The 18,188-nt window shown below is 36.6% G+C and overlaps 1 protein-coding gene across 2 annotated transcripts in view; it reads left to right on the forward strand.

Annotated features, from left to right (window-relative positions):
- Window positions 1–18,188, forward strand: part of ABCA12 (ATP binding cassette subfamily A member 12) — a 231,137-nt gene that overhangs the window by 161,459 nt on the left and 51,490 nt on the right. For both annotated transcript variants that reach the window (XM_027873671.1, XM_027873672.1), the window contains exons 24-33: window positions 3,016–3,345; window positions 5,275–5,344; window positions 5,430–5,564; window positions 8,351–8,506; window positions 9,923–10,109; window positions 11,508–11,726; window positions 14,974–15,170; window positions 15,925–16,085; window positions 17,209–17,445; window positions 17,811–17,964. In XM_027873671.1, the coding sequence (XP_027729472.1) occupies window positions 3,016–3,345; window positions 5,275–5,344; window positions 5,430–5,564; window positions 8,351–8,506; window positions 9,923–10,109; window positions 11,508–11,726; window positions 14,974–15,170; window positions 15,925–16,085; window positions 17,209–17,445; window positions 17,811–17,964 (1,846 nt within the window). The remainder of the gene's footprint in view (window positions 1–3,015; window positions 3,346–5,274; window positions 5,345–5,429; window positions 5,565–8,350; window positions 8,507–9,922; window positions 10,110–11,507; window positions 11,727–14,973; window positions 15,171–15,924; window positions 16,086–17,208; window positions 17,446–17,810; window positions 17,965–18,188) is intronic.

Raw genomic sequence — 18,188 nt, forward strand, 5'->3', positions numbered from 1 at the left:
CTTTCTTTCTTTCTTTCTTTCTTTCTTTCTTTCTTTCTTTCTTTCTTCCTTCCTTCCTTTTGGGTTGGGCAATGGGGTTAGGTGACTTGGCCAGGGTCACACAGCTAGTAAGTATTATGTATCTGAAGCTGGATTTGAACTCATGTCCTCCTGAATCCAATGCCGGTGCTCTATCCAGCGCCACCTAGCTGCCCCTCTTTTAACTCTTCATCACAAAACATGAAACTTTTGACATATCAAGATTAACTTTTTAAATGTCTTATTGATATTATTCTTTTTCTGACTTCCATTTCCCGTGGGATGCACCGTCCTTTCCAAACTGTACTCCCTCACATAGGAACCTCACATGTAACGAAGAAGTAGAGATAAGTAAAACACACACACACACACACACACACACACACACACACAAACACTTTGGCCTGTACTTTTAGTCTATCACCTCCCTGCTGAGAAGAGGAAGATATGTTTCATCATTAGTTCAAAGCTGAAAACTGGAATCATGATTGTCAAAAAAAATGAAATGCCCTTTTGTTAAATCCAAGTCAGGCTTCATATATCCCCACATGTATTATCTACCCTATAAGTGTCATGCAGTATCTTATACCTAGTAGTAACTCAATATATTTGATGAAGTGAATTGAATTAGTAAGGAATTTAAATAGCCTTTTGGATCTCTTAGATCATTGGAAATTAACATGATTTCCCTGCAAATGAGATGAAAAACTAAGATGTTTATCCTAATAATTTGTCTTAAAAGAACACTAAAATCCTGTTCTTTTTTCTGGATTGGATTTGGGGACAAAGGGGAGGGGTTTTTAATTGTGGCCACTCTATTAGATGCTGAATATGACGTTTGAAGTGATGATTTTATTTGTCTTAGTTTCTATTTTGCTTACTGAAACGGTCTCAGTAAAGCTCCAAAAATACAAACAATGGGAAATAAGTAAAGAAAAGGTTCACCTAAAGTATCTCTGCACATAAATCATTGACTTATGAGCAACCTTAACCCCATTCAAACAGTCTTCATGAATAAGGGTGGGGTGGAAGGGTAAGATTATGGGAAAATGGAAATTTCCCTAATTTGTTGTCAAAGAACTCAGCTTTGAATTCAAAGTCTGATACCTATGATCCATGAGTTCTTAGGTAAGTTACTTTCCTTCTCTTGGTCTCAGTTTCCTCATTTACAAAATGACAAGATTGGGCAAGATGAGCTTGAAGGTCTCTTCCGGTGATAGAGCTGTGGGATCCTTCAAACCAACATTTTGCTTCCAGTCACATTGTACTTGGTAGATGGGAGAAACTTGTAACCTCAAACGGTCGCTCTAAATCAGGAAGCCTTGTTTCAAGTTTTCATTCCTATGGAGACTAAGGTTGGATTTCTATTGTATTGTGTCACAAGACCATAGAAGCGGGCGAGAATGAGAGCCAAGTTAACAGGAAAAGTCACAAGTTCTGTTATTGTTGTCACTGTTGTTTTGTTGTTTTTGTTTTTACCCAGGGATGATTAGCTTATAGCCTGCAGCTTAGGCTGTTGGCAGTCAGGTATCTGTTTCCATGGGAACAAGAGGAGCAGCGGTGTTATCAAAATGTGATAAGTTGCAGAGAATAAAAATTCACTATTGCAGTGGTAGACCAAAAGATCCAGCGAGCTCCCTATTATTTTCCCCCTTGGCAAAATTGAAAGGGGGGGAGAGAAAGAAAACATTTGAAATACCTTGGTTTTGCAAAAGAAAAGATTTCATAAATGCTTATAGAGGGCTTTATTGTTGTGGGGAAGGGGAGGATTGGGAGTAAAATGAATGAAAAGAATGAACAGAACCAAATAGGCTCAGAGACCTAATATATTTTGAAAATTATTGCAAATTCCAAAAGAAACGGCTCAGTTACTTTTCCTCCGCCCCCAAATTCCCCCATGTATATACACACCCTACAATGAAAGAATACGCATAATTGAGAGGCAGATTATGATGAATTTGTTTTTCTCTCTGGATGAAAAATGTTTTGGACTCTGGGGTGATCACTAAGTCATTACTGGGTCACACAGAATAGTTTCTTGTACACAGTAGGCACTAAATGGTTGTTGAATTGAATTAAGTTATCAAAGAATATCCAGGAAGAGAGAAGTTTAGAGTATGCTCAGTTACATGAATTCAGTCTAGATGTTAAAAGGTGTTCTGGATGCTAAGGGCTACAAATTTACCCTGGACTATCAGTAGATTTCAAGGATGGAGAATTGGGAAAGAGAAATACTGTTCCAAATAAAGCTTTTATGTTTTAATTCTTAAAAATATGTCCTATGCCGTATCTTTAGATTTTATTGAAATTAGACTTTGTATTAATGAATATTTAGTATGATAATGCAGTTATTAAATGAATACCAATTCTAATGTCAACTCCAGACAAAACACAGTTTTTAAAAAAATTACTTATGCTTGTATGTATATTGCTAACATAAATATATTGTAAAATTTTTATAAATTATATCATAAAATTCTATATAACATGGCATTGATTTAAAATTTTATCCAAGATCAATAGTTTAATCAGTAAGGTTGTCAGACTGGATTTGAACAGATTGAAATTCTAGTTCTAAATCTAATCACTAAAAGATTGAGTCCCCTCAGTCAAGTCACTTCAGTTTTCTGGTCTCAGCTTCCCCATCTGTGAAATGACGGGGTTAGACAATATTATGTTAAGATCTAACATTCTGTGGTTCTATTTACATTCAAGCTATAGGATAGAATTAATACAAATTATAAAACTATCACCAAGACAATTGATTACAGACTGTGCCCCGGAACAGCATAATTTAAGACAGCTAAGTCCAGCATAGACAATACACCCAAATAAGGTTAACATGACATTCACATAAATTAATAAAATGCATAGATAAGCAATTATGGGGACTAAGAGATTAATTCTTATTCACAAAGAGCATTTGAAGTGGTTTAGTATTAGCTTTGTGGTTGAACAGTTTTAAAATTGGCTACCCCTTTTCTTTCTTCCTTCTAGTACATGAAGATGATGGGTGTGAACTCCTGTAGCCATTTTTTTGCCTGGCTCTTAGAAAGCATTGGATTCCTGCTGGTTACTATCATCATTCTTATTAGTATACTCAAGTTTGGGAACATTCTCCCCAAAACGAATGGATTCATCTTGTTCCTATATTTTTCGGACTATAGCTTCTCTGTTATTGCCATGAGCTACCTCATCAGTGTCTTCTTCAACAATACCAATATTGCTGCCCTGATTGGAAGTCTCATCTACATCATTGCCTTTTTCCCCTTCATTGTTCTAATTACAATTGAGAGTGAATTGAGCTTTATAGTCAAGACATTCATGGTGAGTCTATTGTGGAAATTACCAGGGTGTGACAAGTGGATCATTTTTGTTCCTAGACACTTCAGTTAAAAGTTTACTTGCCTAAATTTAAAGCTGAGGTGGCAGGAAACCAAACTCAGTCCCCAATTTTATCCTACATTTTTATATAGTTGTGAGTCCAAGTTGGCATATGACTCCATGAAGAGAATTTTGAAGATAGCTTCAAAAATTATTTGACTATCTTTTCTTACTCCTTCCAAAGTCTCAATGATGAAATGTATTTATTTTATGGTAATGTGTATCAAGAAGAATAGTATTAATGCTGTGTAGCATTAAGATGACCATTTCATGAATGGTCCAATTTCTCGTAGGCCCTGAAGCCTAAAGGCCTGAAATATGTCTGTAGTCATGGTACACAGTATAAATTAGAGGGACATTTATGCTAAAAAGAGTAGGCGTGTTGCCCATATATGCTGAGGTACATAGTTTAAGAAACTTTCTAACGGCTCTATTTGTATGGTACTTCTTGTATGACTTTTAATTTTTGTATTCTAAAGCACTGGGCTCATCTGTGAATTTCTGAAGCTTTTTTTCTGAGGCTTAACAAGTTCCTTTAGAATTTGGAAAGCTGAAGTTGAACACATCACTCATTCACAGTCAGATTAAAATTTTGTCTTAGATGTGTTGCTGGTGGAATGGGATAAAACAGTCCATTCAGCAATAGCTATTTTGGATTTAAATTTGAAATCTCTTAAAATTATAAACATTCAGTTTCAAGTAAATGGTCTTCCCCTTTTATATTTGTGTAATAATGACCCTGTTATGTGAAATAAGTTCTTAAATTGAACATGTTCCTTCATCAATTAAGTTTTCTTGATGATATTTAAGCTTATTGTTGTTCAGTCATTTCAGTCATGTCCAATTCTTCATGATCCTATTTGGGGTTTTCTTGGCAAAGATACTGGAATGGTTTGCCATTCCTTCTCCAGCTCATTTTTACAGATGAAGAAATTGTGGCAAACAGAGTTAGAAGACTTGCCCAGGGTCACACAGCTAGTAAGTGTCTGAGGCCACATTTGAGCTCAGGTCTTCCTAACTCCATTTCTAGTGCTCTATCCATTATGCCACCTAAGCCCTTATTTAAGCTTAGCACTGTAGTATTCATGGGGGTAGGTATTATTCGTTAGGGTTAGGGTTAGGGTTAGGGTTAGAGCGCAATTAGGGTTAGGGTTAGGGTTAGGGTTAGAGTTAGGGTTCCACACCTGTGATTTCACTGGTATAGGCAAACCTAGTACAAAAATTCTCCCTTTTGAGGCAAATTGGCAACTCATCAGTAATTTACAGTCTTAGAGAGTTCCCTAGTCCATTGAGAGGTGGTTTAGTGACTTGTCAGTGGTTGGCTAGTATGTGCTAAAAGCAGTCCTTCAACCCAGGCATTCTTAGCTGACTACACACTACCCTCTGCTATCTGTCAAAACATCAATTAAGTATCTAACATAATTTTCAGAGCAACATACAATGGTTTGAGTTGTAACTGTGTCTCATGAGAGATAACCTATGGTCATACATAAAATACCATCTTTGGCTGCACAATGAATAATGATGTTTTCCCTATTCATATTCCTCTGATTTTTTTAGTCTGTCAAAATTTTCTCCTTTATTCCCTGTTCTCTGTAGTAGTAGTAGTAGTAGTAGTGGTAATAGTAGTAGTAGTATTGTAGTAGTAGTAGTATAGTAGTAGTAGTAGTAGTCGTCATAGTTGTAGTCATAGTGGTAGTAGTAGTAGTAGTAATAGTGTGCTTTTTAAGGGGATATTTCCATATTTTCAACTATACCTAGAGAGTGTCAGTTTTCTACACACCAGCGTCTAACTTTTAAGTATTTAAGGTACCTCTGCGTGAAGTACATGATGAATATATGAAATATCACCGCTATTTGTTTTTCTCACAGAGCCTACTGTCCCCAACGGCATTCAGTTATGCCAGCCAGTACATTGCCCAATATGAGGAACAGGGTATCGGTAAGTTCACTTTCTTTAAAAATGAATTTTCATCTTTCACAGCCATGATATGTTTCACTGAACAATATCTGTATTTATTTTGTAGGTCTTCAGTGGGAAAATATGTACAGTTCTCCCATCCATGATGATACCACCTCATTTGGCTGGTTGTGTTGCCTAATTCTTGTCGATTCTGTCATTTACTTCCTTATTGCGTGGTATGTTAGGAATGTCTTTCCAGGTGAGAACAGGATTCTAGCAAATAGCCTGATGTGATTATATGAAATACAATGTCTGTAACACATTAGATGAGATGAGCTGGAAGAGTGATCAATAGCAGGCATACCTACATCCATAACATCACAGATCCATTGGAGTTTTGAGGTAGTCTATGTACATCAGTTCTGAATATTTTGCAAATATGCACATGACTGGGTAGAAAAGATAGGCTTTCAGATAGTGTGTGCATATATTTATATATGCATATTTACATGCATGTATACACATATGCACATGTATATGTGTTTGTGTGTGTGAATATATATGTATATATGGAGGGACAGGGGAAGTTTAGACCTGAGATTTCATTGGTGTAGGCAATTCCCAATGAGGAAATTTTCTCTATCCATGCAAATCAGCAGCTGTTTTATAACTTATAATCTCAGAGTATTGATGGACATGGTTAAGTGTCCTGTACGGGATCACATCGTTAGTATGTGTCAGAAGCAGAAACTCTTCCTGATTCTGAGTCACACTCTGTCCACTATGACATTCTGCCTTTCAAGTGTAAATGATACTATATATGGTGGAAAATGCCTGCTAAATGTCATTTCTAAAATTAAAAACCGTTCTAAGGGGAAATCATATTTTAGCTTATTATTCCCGTGTTATTTCCTAATTGGAGAGTCTCAAGGAACATGGAACAAAATCAAATCAATTCAGATCTTCCATATCCCAAGAATGAGATGCTTTGAATGGTTTGAGGAGATTTCTGATTATCCTAATTATGCAAACTGAATATATAAGACCCTTAATGGAATAGGATGACTTAGGATCCTTATTTCACTATGGTTCTGAGGTGATATGTTATATATCTGTAATGACCTTTAGTCATTTCTTGTCTATCCACATTTAGAAACACAGCAGATGATTCAGTGTTTATATTATGGCTGTGCAGTGAGGTAGACAATATGGCATCATGGTTTGAGTGCTAGATTTGGGTCCATATCCTGCCTCTGGCACTTATTTATCAGTCATGTGGCCTTAGTCAAGTCACTTCTCTCTGAGCCTCCATTTCCTTGTCTGTAAAATGGGAATGATGTTATCAATAGAGCCTCCCTCACAGGGCTGATGTAATATGCTCAAATGAAATAATATGTGTATAGTGATTTTCAAAAGTACTCTACAAATGTCAATTTATTGTGTAGTTCCAAAAGAAGAGATTTTGCAAGACAGTGTCATAATATTTATTCCTTTTTAGCATTCTTCTCTTTTACTTGATAGTTTTCATGAACATCAGTTTATACGGCGACAGACATCTCAAGGATATTCCTTCCTTTTACACCAGCTACACCAGGGGGTCTTAACCTTTATGGGTGTCACAGACCCTTCTGGCAGTAGGTCCGGTAAAGCCTATGAGCCTCTGCTCAGAATCATGTTTTTAAATTCATAAAAGAAAATACATAAAACAACAAAGGAAACCTATTATATTGAAATAGTTATCATTTTTTAAAGTTCACAAATCCTAGGTTACAAATCTCTGAGTTAGCCCAAGACAGCGTATTGTACCAAGTACTACTTAACCTTGCTTTCTGAGATTTCCTAAACCCCAGCATCTCTCTAGAGGAAACATCACAGTGGACTCTTCTGCCCCCCGGCCCCACCCACTCTTACCTAGCCTACTAATAATACACCACGTTCTTAGTGTTTTAATAAGCTTTGCCAAGAAGCGTTACAGAAGATCATTTGGTGGGGTGGGTGAGAGTGGACAAAAGGGGGCATGGTTTTAGTAATAGTTAAAAAGAGGGGCAGTAATACAAGCTACACAAGTCATTAATACAAGTGTCTTGGTCCTCAACAGCTTTTATAGGTTATTTTGCTTCCTTCCTACCTCATCTCCACCCAATTTCTTCTTGCCTAGGCTTAGCTTGCTATGAACTGTTTTTGTCATATTGCTATGGATTTAGCCATCCAGGGCTAATATTCCACAGACCTCCGGCGTCACCTTCTTCCCCAGTTAGGAGGGTGGGGGAGTTGGAGAGGATCTGCCTAAGCCTTCCTATATTACCCCCAGTTTAGTTATTCTTGGAATACCTCTCTCTGACCAACTGGCCATGGCCTAGTAAATTATCACATAATCCCCCTAAACTACTGACAAGAAAGGATTTTTTCCCCTTTCTGGGTCCCAAAGCAACTCGCCCTCCATTTTGGAATTTCACCTTAGTCAGCTCAACTTCCCTCCAGGGTTTGAACGTTCTATCTTCTTTGAAAGCTATTCTCTTTTACCTTATACTATTCTCTCTATCACGCCACCCCCCAACCCTCTCCTTTGGTTTGTACCTAATTCCTTGCTCTGCTAATGAATTGCTTAGAGTGTTGAGAAGTTATATGACTTGCCCAAGGTCACACAGCTAGTATGTGTCAGAGGTGAGATTTGAACCCAGGTCTTCCTGGCTTCAAGGCCAGTTCTCTATGTACTACTATACCATGATGACTCAATTTTTTTTTTCACAAAAAATATAAATAGCAACTTTAATCTTATGATAACATAGTTTCTTCTCCTCCTTGATGCTATGCAGGTAAAAAAAATGAAAAGTGGTTTGCATTTTCAATTTGACATTTGGTTTTATTTGCACATTACAAAGCAAAATAGACTCAGTGATTTTGAACTGTCAAGCTGAAGGTGACTTTATGGTTCATCTGATCAAACTCCTTCACTTTATAGATAAGGAATATAACATTCTTTTGTTCATTTTTGGATGTTTCTCATTAATGGTTAATAACCATCACTCTTTATTTCAATTCTAGGGACCTATGGTGTGGCCTCTCCATGGTATTTCCCAGTTCTTCCTTCCTATTGGAAGGAGCGCTTTGGATGTGCGGAGGTAAAGCAAGAAAAAAGCGATGGCTTTCTCATCACCAATATTATGATGCAGACTACCAGCATCTCTGGCAGTAAGACAAGTAAGTTCATAAAATGTTTTATTAGACGGTCAATCCAAAGAGGGATCATGACTGATGCTTTTCATTATGTTTCTCCAAACTGTAAAATTATTATCCTGTTAGTCATGGATGGCTATACCTACACATACGTATATGGACGCTTATGGGGATTAAATTATGACTCAGACTAGGCTCATTAACTCAGAGAATTAGCATATGATGATAATCAGGGTAAAGGTACCAGAACCACTTCTGGACCTAGTTAGCCTTACAGAGAGAAAAGCTTATTTTCTTCAATCAATTAATCAATCAATAAGCATTTACAAAGCACCCAATATGTGCCAGGCACTGTGCTAGTTGCTGATGCTACTAATACAAAGGATAAAATAATCCCTACTCACAAAGCACTTACATAGCCTTAATCCCTAATTCCAGCCAACTTTCTTTTGTCGAAGAGGATCAAAGGCAAAAAAAAAAAAAAAAAGCATGTGAATAATTTAGCATCACCCACCTTACTTATTATGCATACAAATTGTCTTTCTCTGATAGAATGTAAGTCCCTCAAGGACAAATTTTTTCATTTTTTGCCTTTTTATCATCAGCACTTAGCACATAGTAGGCACTTCATAAATACTTGCTGATTCATTTGTTTGATTAGAAAAACTAATTCAAGGTTCAAGCCCTGCTTACATTTGTACAGAGGAAGGATGGCATGCATACATTGAGCTGCAAATTAGAATAGAAAGAGCAGCAAACTTTTCCAGTGGAATCCATCTTATTTTGACAACTACATCTATCAATTACTAGCTATATGCCAATGGCCAGCTCATCTAGTATCACAAGGTTGTTTTGAAGAGAGTACCTTGTAAACTATAAAGTACTGTTTAAAACATTATATTCTTAATGGTGGCCTTATTGTTATTAATTATAATTATAATACATAGTTTATCTTCCATTGCATGTGCAAGGCTTGACTTTAGAGTAGTCAGATGGATTCCATAGGCCACACATAACATCTGCCATGTTATTTTATGGTAGTCCTTGCATTTGTCTGTTTCACATGTTGAAATCATCCTCTCTTTTTGGTTAATAAAAAAAATCCACATTTGTCTTTCCTATTAAAGAATAGCCCTTCTCATATTTAAGAGCTATTGAATAAATGAAAAATCATCATTTCCACACAGTGTTCAAGGACACCTTTCTTCAAACAGATAAAAAGGACATAAAACTTTGAGAATGGTACGGGTGGTTGTGCTCTTTTCTTATTCACTTTTAAACTAGATGAAAAGGCCAAAGGCTATAATAGAGATGATTCAAATAGTTATCTGCTGACAAATATTTTTTCAAATATAATTTAAAACCTGCAGTTGTATTTCCATGATATTAAAAAAGTTAAATCAATTGTGTGTACTGATGATTTTTCTCTGGCTTATCCAGGTCCTGAGTACATCTTTCCCCCTAACCTGGAACCTGAACCAAAAGATCTCACAGTTGGAGTTGCTCTCCATGGCCTCACCAAGATGTATGGCTCCAAAGTTGCAGTGGATAATCTCAATTTGAATTTTTATGAAGGGCATATCACTTCATTGCTGGGGCCTAATGGAGCTGGGAAAACCACCACCATGTAAGTTACTTTTGAAGGGCGTATTTTTATCAAGGGAACCTGCAGTATGTTACTTAACATGTGCTCACCTTAACACGTCCTCACCTTCAAATATAGAAAGACACTAGTAATTCCCTACTCTATATATAGAAGAAAGATGAGCCACTTCATGGACCATATATCACCTACCTTCATGAGGAATTAATCTCTTGGAAATTGCCATAGACCCATCTACCATAACCTGAAGCAGTAAGGGAAAATCTGTTTATGCTCACCTTGATTCTTGAACTATTGTTGCTATGAATAAATGTAATACTATACGGTATATCCAATTGTCGATCGAAGGCCAAATCCCAGTGAGGCAAGAGGTGAGAGTGCACAGGTTATCCCTTCTCTCCTCCAATCTTACCTAGCACTTCTTCATGTGAGGAAGGATCACATTCTGCACTTACTGTTAACTTCACAGTTTGTTTTTAAATTCTAGTGACTTACCTCCAATATGCCACATCATATGTAGCTAATGAGTAAGATTTTTGACATTGCGGGAATACATGGACAAGAATTGCACAGGACATGCAGGCATGGATAGATTATTTGCTGCCTTAGTTTTTTTGTTTTTTTTTTTTTTTAAAGATTGGGTTTCCCTATTATTTAAAAAAAAAAATAGGCTGGGTCTCTCTGTCTCTCTGCAGTTATATAGAATGGTGGATAAAATGCTGGGCCTGACATCAGGAAGAAGACCCATCCTCATGAGTTCAAATCTGGCTTCAGACACCTACTAGCTACGTGAACCTGAGCAAGTCACTTAGCCCTCTTTGCCTCAGTTTCCTCATCTGTAAAATGAGCTGGAGAAGGAAATGGCAAACCTCTCCAGTACTTTTGCCAAGAAAACTCCAAATGGGGCCATAAAGAGTTGGATACAACTGAAATGACTAAACAACAATTCCCTGTCTTTCTCAGGCAGGAAATGAAGGGGTAATACATGGCCCCAGTGCTTCTCTGTTTGGCATGGAAACCTAAAACAACCTCAGCTCATTTGCCCCTCTTCAGGCTAGACCTCTATTCCCAGGAGAATCACCATATCAATGCAAAATTTTGTGCAGACAGCCATCCTGCAGCCCAGAACTCCAGGGCTCATGAGATACACCATCGTTAGCCTCCTTGGTAATTGGGACTCCAGACATGTGGTGCCACACCTGACTCTGATCTGTGCCCTTGAAGAAAACTCCCAAGTAGATGAGAACGCATATCCATTTTAGTATTTCCTTATGCTTCATTCTGTAGCCAGGTCTTCCCTATTTACTCTTTTGAAGGTGGTATGCTCAAGTATAATTTGCCAATAGACGTGGCAAGTTTAGCAATATAAGTTCAGTTTAATCACTTGGTTCACGCCTAATTGCTCTTCTTATTTATTTCCAGCTCCATGTTGACTGGGCTATTTGGTGCCACAGCCGGCACGATATTTGTTTATGGAAAGGACACTAGAATTGATCTGAATCTTATCCGGAAGAACATGGGTGTCTGCATGCAGCATGACGTCTTATTCAGTTATCTCACAACCAAGGAACACCTTCTCCTCTATGGCTCCATCAAGGTTCCTTATTGGAGCAAAAAGCAACTACACGAGGAAGTGAAAAGGTATGGAATATGGCAGGGTAATGTGCACATAGCAAACCACATCTCTTGTCTTAACAAAATGTTTAATAGGAAATTTTTTTTTCTTGTTAAACTATTTTTAATCCTCCCTGTGCTGCTATCTGCTTACAAATATTTTTCTCTGTTTGGGGTTCCTCCTCAGGGAGGGATTATATCAGATCACTCTCCTTCCTTGGCTTTTGTGACATTAAAATCATCCTGCTTTTCCACTTGAGATGACAATGATGGTAATAATAGCCAACATTTATCTATCAGGCACTATGTTAAGCGCTTTACAAATATTATCTCATTTGATCTTTATAACAAACCTGTGAGGTAGGTGCTGTTATTATTCCCATTTCACAGTTGAAGAAACTGAGGCAAGCAGAGGTTGTGACTTGCCCAAGGTCACACAGTAAGTGTCTGAGGCTGGATTTGAACTTAGGGCTTCCTAACTTCAGGCCTGGTATTCTATCCACTGTACCATCTCACTGCCTGAAGATCTTAGGTTCATAGATATAGAGATGGAAGGATTGTTCTATATATAAAAGAAAGATGAGCCACTTCATGGACCATATGCTACCCACCTTCATGAAGAATTAATCTCTCGGAAATTGCCATAGAAAATCCAATCCTCTCATTTTACATACGAGGTCACTGGAGCCCACAGAGATCAAGAAACTTGCTGAAGGCGACGTAGACAGCAAGAGAGAGAACTAAGATTCAAAACTACCTTATTCCAAACCCAATGCACAATATAACTTCTTTTATTTCTCTGTTTTCATTCACTGGATTGTCATAATTCTTTTATTGGCCTAACTCTGAGTTTTCTGGGTTTAGTAAGTTCAGTCTTTCACCTTTTTCTCATCTCTCTAGACTCTTTGTAGTTCTCATACAATACTGGCTTTGACTATCAACTCTATGCTGGCCACTGCTAAATATAAAAATATCCCCAGTCCCATGCTCTGAGCCGAACTTGAAATGTTCAGTGGGCGGTCTGGAAGTACAAGGTTGAAGTTAGGGTAAGACAGGACTGGAGGCATCTTCAGTGTCATTTGACAGTGGTCAGCATAGAGTTGATAGTTAAAGTCATCAATGAGTGAGATCTATAGAATGTAAGAGAGAAGAGCAGAGTGTGATAGAGTGAGCCTCAGGGAAAGTTCACATAGTTAGGGCAATAAAAAGATGAAGATGCTCCAGTGAGGGAAATCAAGAAGGGAAAGTCAAAAGTCACATTATGCAGTGGAAAGAGATCCGGATTTAGATTCAGAGTTGTCTTGCCTTCACTTCAAATTCAAAATGTCTAAAACTAGCTACTTCTCCCAACTTTCCTGTCTTTGTCAACGATGACACCATTGCCCCAGCTTGGTATCATCTTTGATTCCTCCCTTACCTTCATTCCCTGGATCACTAATAACTAAATTCTACTAATTTTTATGCTGACGTATGTCTTGTATCCATCTTTCCTTTCCATTCCTAATGCTACCCCTTTTCTAAGCTTTCCAGTACTACATCGGTAGTACTACATCAGGATAACTGAAATGAAATTACTTGAATAAGCTTCCTATATTCCCTTCTAACCTCAACTTTTCTTCTTATGATATACTGTATAGATAATATTTATGATGTACTGTATAGATAATATTTATAATATTTATGTAAAGTTTTCAGAGAGCTTTCTTTACAAATGTTATCTCATTTAATCCACACAACTCTTTGAAGTTGGTGCTATTGTCATACTCACTTTATAGATGAGGAAATAGGCAAACAGAGGTTAAGTGACTTGCCCAAGGTCACACAGTTAGTAAGTGCCTAAGACAGGATTCAAACTCTGGTCTTCCTGACTCTCCATCCACCATTTTATCCACTATGCCAAATAGCTAATTCTTATACAGTCCAATCTTTTATTAATACTACTTCCTGTAACTCTGTTCCAAAACCTTCAAGAATTCACAGTTTCATAGAGTACCAAGTTAAAACTCCTCTTCTGAGTTCTCAAGGTTCTTCAAAATCTTGGTTTTTCCTATTCCCTTATTTACCACTACTTCCCAAAATTTGTCCCCCACTCAAGTTATGCTAATCTTCTCATTACACCATGAGTACACCATATCCACTTTCAACTCTGCTTTGGCTCATGTTATCTCCTTCATCTGGAATGCCTTCTCCTTTCCATTCTACCTATCCAAGACTTTTCTATCCTTCAAACCCCAGATTAAGTCAACTTTTCTAGAAAGTCTTCCTCAGCCAATCCAGCTTTCATTAATCTTCCCTTTCTCCCCCTTCTCTAAATTCATACTGCTTTTATAGTCTGTATCACATGATTTAGCATTTCAATGTATGTTGTACTATATGAGCTACTATTGTTTTATGGAGGCTAGTGTTTTATCATTGATAGATTATTGTAATTAGATTGTATCATCCTTGAGGACAGGGGCCATGAGTCATATTTCCTCTCTTTACTATAGTCTCAGTATCCAGTAGTTGAAAAAAGACTGTAGTCAGGAGATCTGGATTTCCCACTTATTGGCTGTATGACCTTGAGCAAGTAACTTAGACTCTCTGAGATCCCGTTTCTTCATCTGTTACATGGAAGTAATAATACTTAAAAACACCAAGATCATGTCATTGCTATGAGGAAAGTGATTTGTAAATTAAAGCATTATAAATGTGAACCAAAGTAGGTGTTCAATGAATCCTTAAAGATAGATTAATGTGTATTTTTCTTATTTAAAATGTTATATTAATGCCTTTTACATTTGTATCTGTCATTTCTGAAAAATACCTCCTTGTCCTCCTCAGAATCAAGCCCTTCCTTGTAACAAAGAAAACTGGTTGAGTAACAATAACCAATATGGTGCCGTCATCTGAAAATAAAAATAACATTGTGTCCTAGTGGCCTCCCTATCTCTCTGTTTAGATGAGGGAGTTATAATTTATTATTTGTTCTCCAGGATTATTATTGGTTTTTCAGTTACTCTGGGTTCTTAGCGATCTTTCCATTTGCATTGTCATTCTGTACAGTGTTTTTCTGATTGTTTATTTTACTCTGCATCAGTTCATATAAATCTCCACATTTCTCTGAATTCCTCATGTTCATAATTTCTTACTGTATAATAATATTCCCTTATATATGCATATATGTATGTAGGCATATGTATACATACATATATATGTGTACATGTAGACCACCTTCCATATATTCTTCCAGAATCTCAAATTCTTATTTTCAAATATTACATTGTTTTTGAAGGACTTTAAAAGATACTGGTCTGTATAGTCATCGACACAAGAGAGTTGGAACATTATCAGGAGGAATGAAGAGGAAACTGTCCATTTCCATCGCCCTTATTGGTGGATCCAGGGTTGTAATTTTAGATGAGCCTTCCACTGGAGTTGACCCATGTTCTCGTCGAAGCATATGGGAAGTCATCACAAAGAATAAAACAGGTCTGAAATTCTTGTTATTTCGGAGATAAAACTCTAATAGAAGAAATTATACCTTTAAATGAAGATTGTTGCCAGACATTTTTCCTTTTTCTGGCAACAACTAAACTCAATGGTTCAGAATGGAAAAATTGAGGCTACTGATAAAATTACTCAGCATTTATTAAATGACCACTATTAATTCAATGCTCAACTAGGCTTTTGGAGGCATGTAAATGAAACCAAAGTCACTTTGCCCTAGATGAACTTGGAATCCAATTAGAGATATAAAATATACACAAATGAAAATATACTGAAAACAGACTAAATAAGTGCTAACAGGATGTGAACCAATCAAAGTGGAGTGGAATTAATCAGGAAAGAATATTCACAAGACTTAAAATATTTTCATATTGTGGAAAACAGTAATAATGGAAAGTGGAGCTGAGGAACCAAAGTTAAGATAGATATATTGGTAGGTTTCTTTGTATGACCATGCCTACATGCCTATGTTCTGTGAAACAGAGTAAGAGAGAAGTCTACAAGATACAAATCATAATCAACTCTTCCTTTTTTTTCAATTGTACATTAATTCAATAGATTTTTTTTTTAGTGATCACTTTAGATCCTCTTAGGGACTTATAATCAATTAGTTTTGTTTTAGAAAAAGCCATCTTTTCCCCTTCAAAATTCCTAGTTTGACACATTCTTAGACTCTCTCTTAGAAGATGCCCAACTCTTCATTTTCCATAACAAATTGTCTTTGTATGCTGTTTAGCAAGGACAATCATTCTGTCTACACATCACTTGGATGAAGCCGAAGTGCTCAGTGACCGAATAGCCTTCTTGGAGCATGGAGGCCTCAGGTGCTGTGGGTCACCATTTTACCTCAAGGAAGCCTTCGGTGATGGCTACCATCTCATTCTCACTAAGAAAAAGGTGTGTCATTTGATTAGGCTAGAAAAAGAATTTCACTAATTCACCTGGGAAACGTAAATGACTTTTTTATTGTTATTGTTTGAATCTAATTCATTTCAAAATATGGAACTGAGGTCTTCACTCTTTATTGATAAAAACTCATTATATGCTAGATAAACCAATGAGTTATATCCCCAAAGGAGTGACTGAGAGCCTTCCAGAAGGTTCCCACACTTTAATGTTCCTCAACTTTTAAGTAATAATTTCAGAGTGAGGCTTTTAGGTCAGAAAGAGAGAAATCTGAAGATCAACACTATAGACTTGTTGCTTTATTAAAAAAGATCATTTAAGAAATTTTAATTTGCTACCCACAGAAATAAAGGTGTGGAAAGTATTACAGAGAGGAAAAACGGAATTACAATGCCATCCCAATAATGGCTTTATATAAGTTGAAATTCAATTATGTTTACTAAAAGTAGGACTTTAGTTCACCAAAATAGATCAGACTTTCCGAGACTGTGTTTTCATGATCTTAGGCTAGTTCTGTCTCTTCCTGATTATTTTATTTCTACTAATTTTGATGTGGGGCAGTGAGGTGGCACCATGGATAGAGTATTAGGCCTTGTGTTAGGAGAACCTGAGTTCAAATCTGACCTCAGACCCTTCCTGGCTATATATAACCCTGGGTAAGTTACTAAACGTCTAAGTGGGTCAGGTTCCTCTGCTGTAAAATGAGGATGATAAAATCTCCTATGTCTCAAAGATGTTGTGAGAATCAAATGAGATAATAATTGTAAAGTTCTTAGCAAATTGCCTGGCACATATAAATGTCAGCTATTATTATATTTATTATTATGCCTTATAAATTTAAAAATTTTACAAGTTTTTTTTTCTAAATTAATTGAAAGTTATATTCTAAAGAAAAATAGCAATAGGTTGAAATCTAATTCTTGTTGATTTAGGGTCCTTTTATGAAATGTTGAATACACATGTGTATATACATATAATTATATGTAATATATGTATATGTCTGTATTTGCATGTGTGTATATAATACCTATATATATACATGTATGTGTATATATGTATATGTGTGTATGTGTATATATACACATAATTACTACAACTGTTCTGTCTTTTCCAGAGTCCAAATCTACACTCAAGTAAAATATGTAACACATTGGCAGTGACCTCCATGATCCAATCACACCTTCCTGAAGCTTATCTTAAGGAGGATATTGGTGGAGAACTTGTCTATGTGTTACCCCCATTCAACACCAAAGTTTCAGGAGCCTATCTTTCTCTCCTAAGAGCACTCGACAGTGGTATGAGTGACCTTAACATTGGCTGCTATGGGATTTCTGACACCACTGTGGAAGAGGTATGAGCTTGCATCCATTTATTAGTGAAAGCTAGGATAAACTTTAGGAAACATCAAGGAAAATACTAATTGTTTAAGGAGGAAGAAAACAAAAAGAACCATTTAAGTTCCATTTCACAAAAATCATCCAATCCTAAGAAATAGGTTTGCAGGTTCTTCTCCAAGTAAAAGTCACTTGAGAGAATAAACATATTGACGTGACCAGGAAGCATATTTTTTCATTCCCGAAATAAAAATGTTGCCTTAAAGAAAATAGAAAACATCTGTATCAACACATGTAGGACTCATGCAAAGTCAAAATCATACCTCCTGGGAAAAGAAATGCCTGCTATTCCATTTATGAAGTAATTTGGATTGTTTTGTAGGTGTTTTTGAAACTGACTAAAGACACACAGCACAATGAAGAGATGAGTACAGGACAATTCGCCACAAAGAAAACTGGAGTTACTAAAGTCAATGGTATAATGACCCCTGATGATCTTTCTATGAGCAGCAGCAGTATCACCACTGAAAGAGACGGTACACATTTAATTTGGTTTTGCTCTTGAGTTCAAGAAATGAAATGAGTGGGAAAATCTGGAAACACGTTCTTAATATGTTACTAAAAGAGACATGCAGACATTAACTCTATGGTCTGCCATTGCTAATTAGAAATTGTTTTTAAAATCTTTCCTTCCTTCCTTCCTTCTTTCTTTCTCTTTCTTTCTTTCTTTCTTTCTTTCTTTCTTTCTTTCTTTCTTTCT

The sequence above is a fragment of the Vombatus ursinus genome, unplaced genomic scaffold (assembly GCF_900497805.2).
Source record: "Vombatus ursinus unplaced genomic scaffold, bare-nosed wombat genome assembly UNPS02014802.1, whole genome shotgun sequence".
Taxonomy (NCBI): domain Eukaryota; kingdom Metazoa; phylum Chordata; class Mammalia; order Diprotodontia; family Vombatidae; genus Vombatus; species Vombatus ursinus.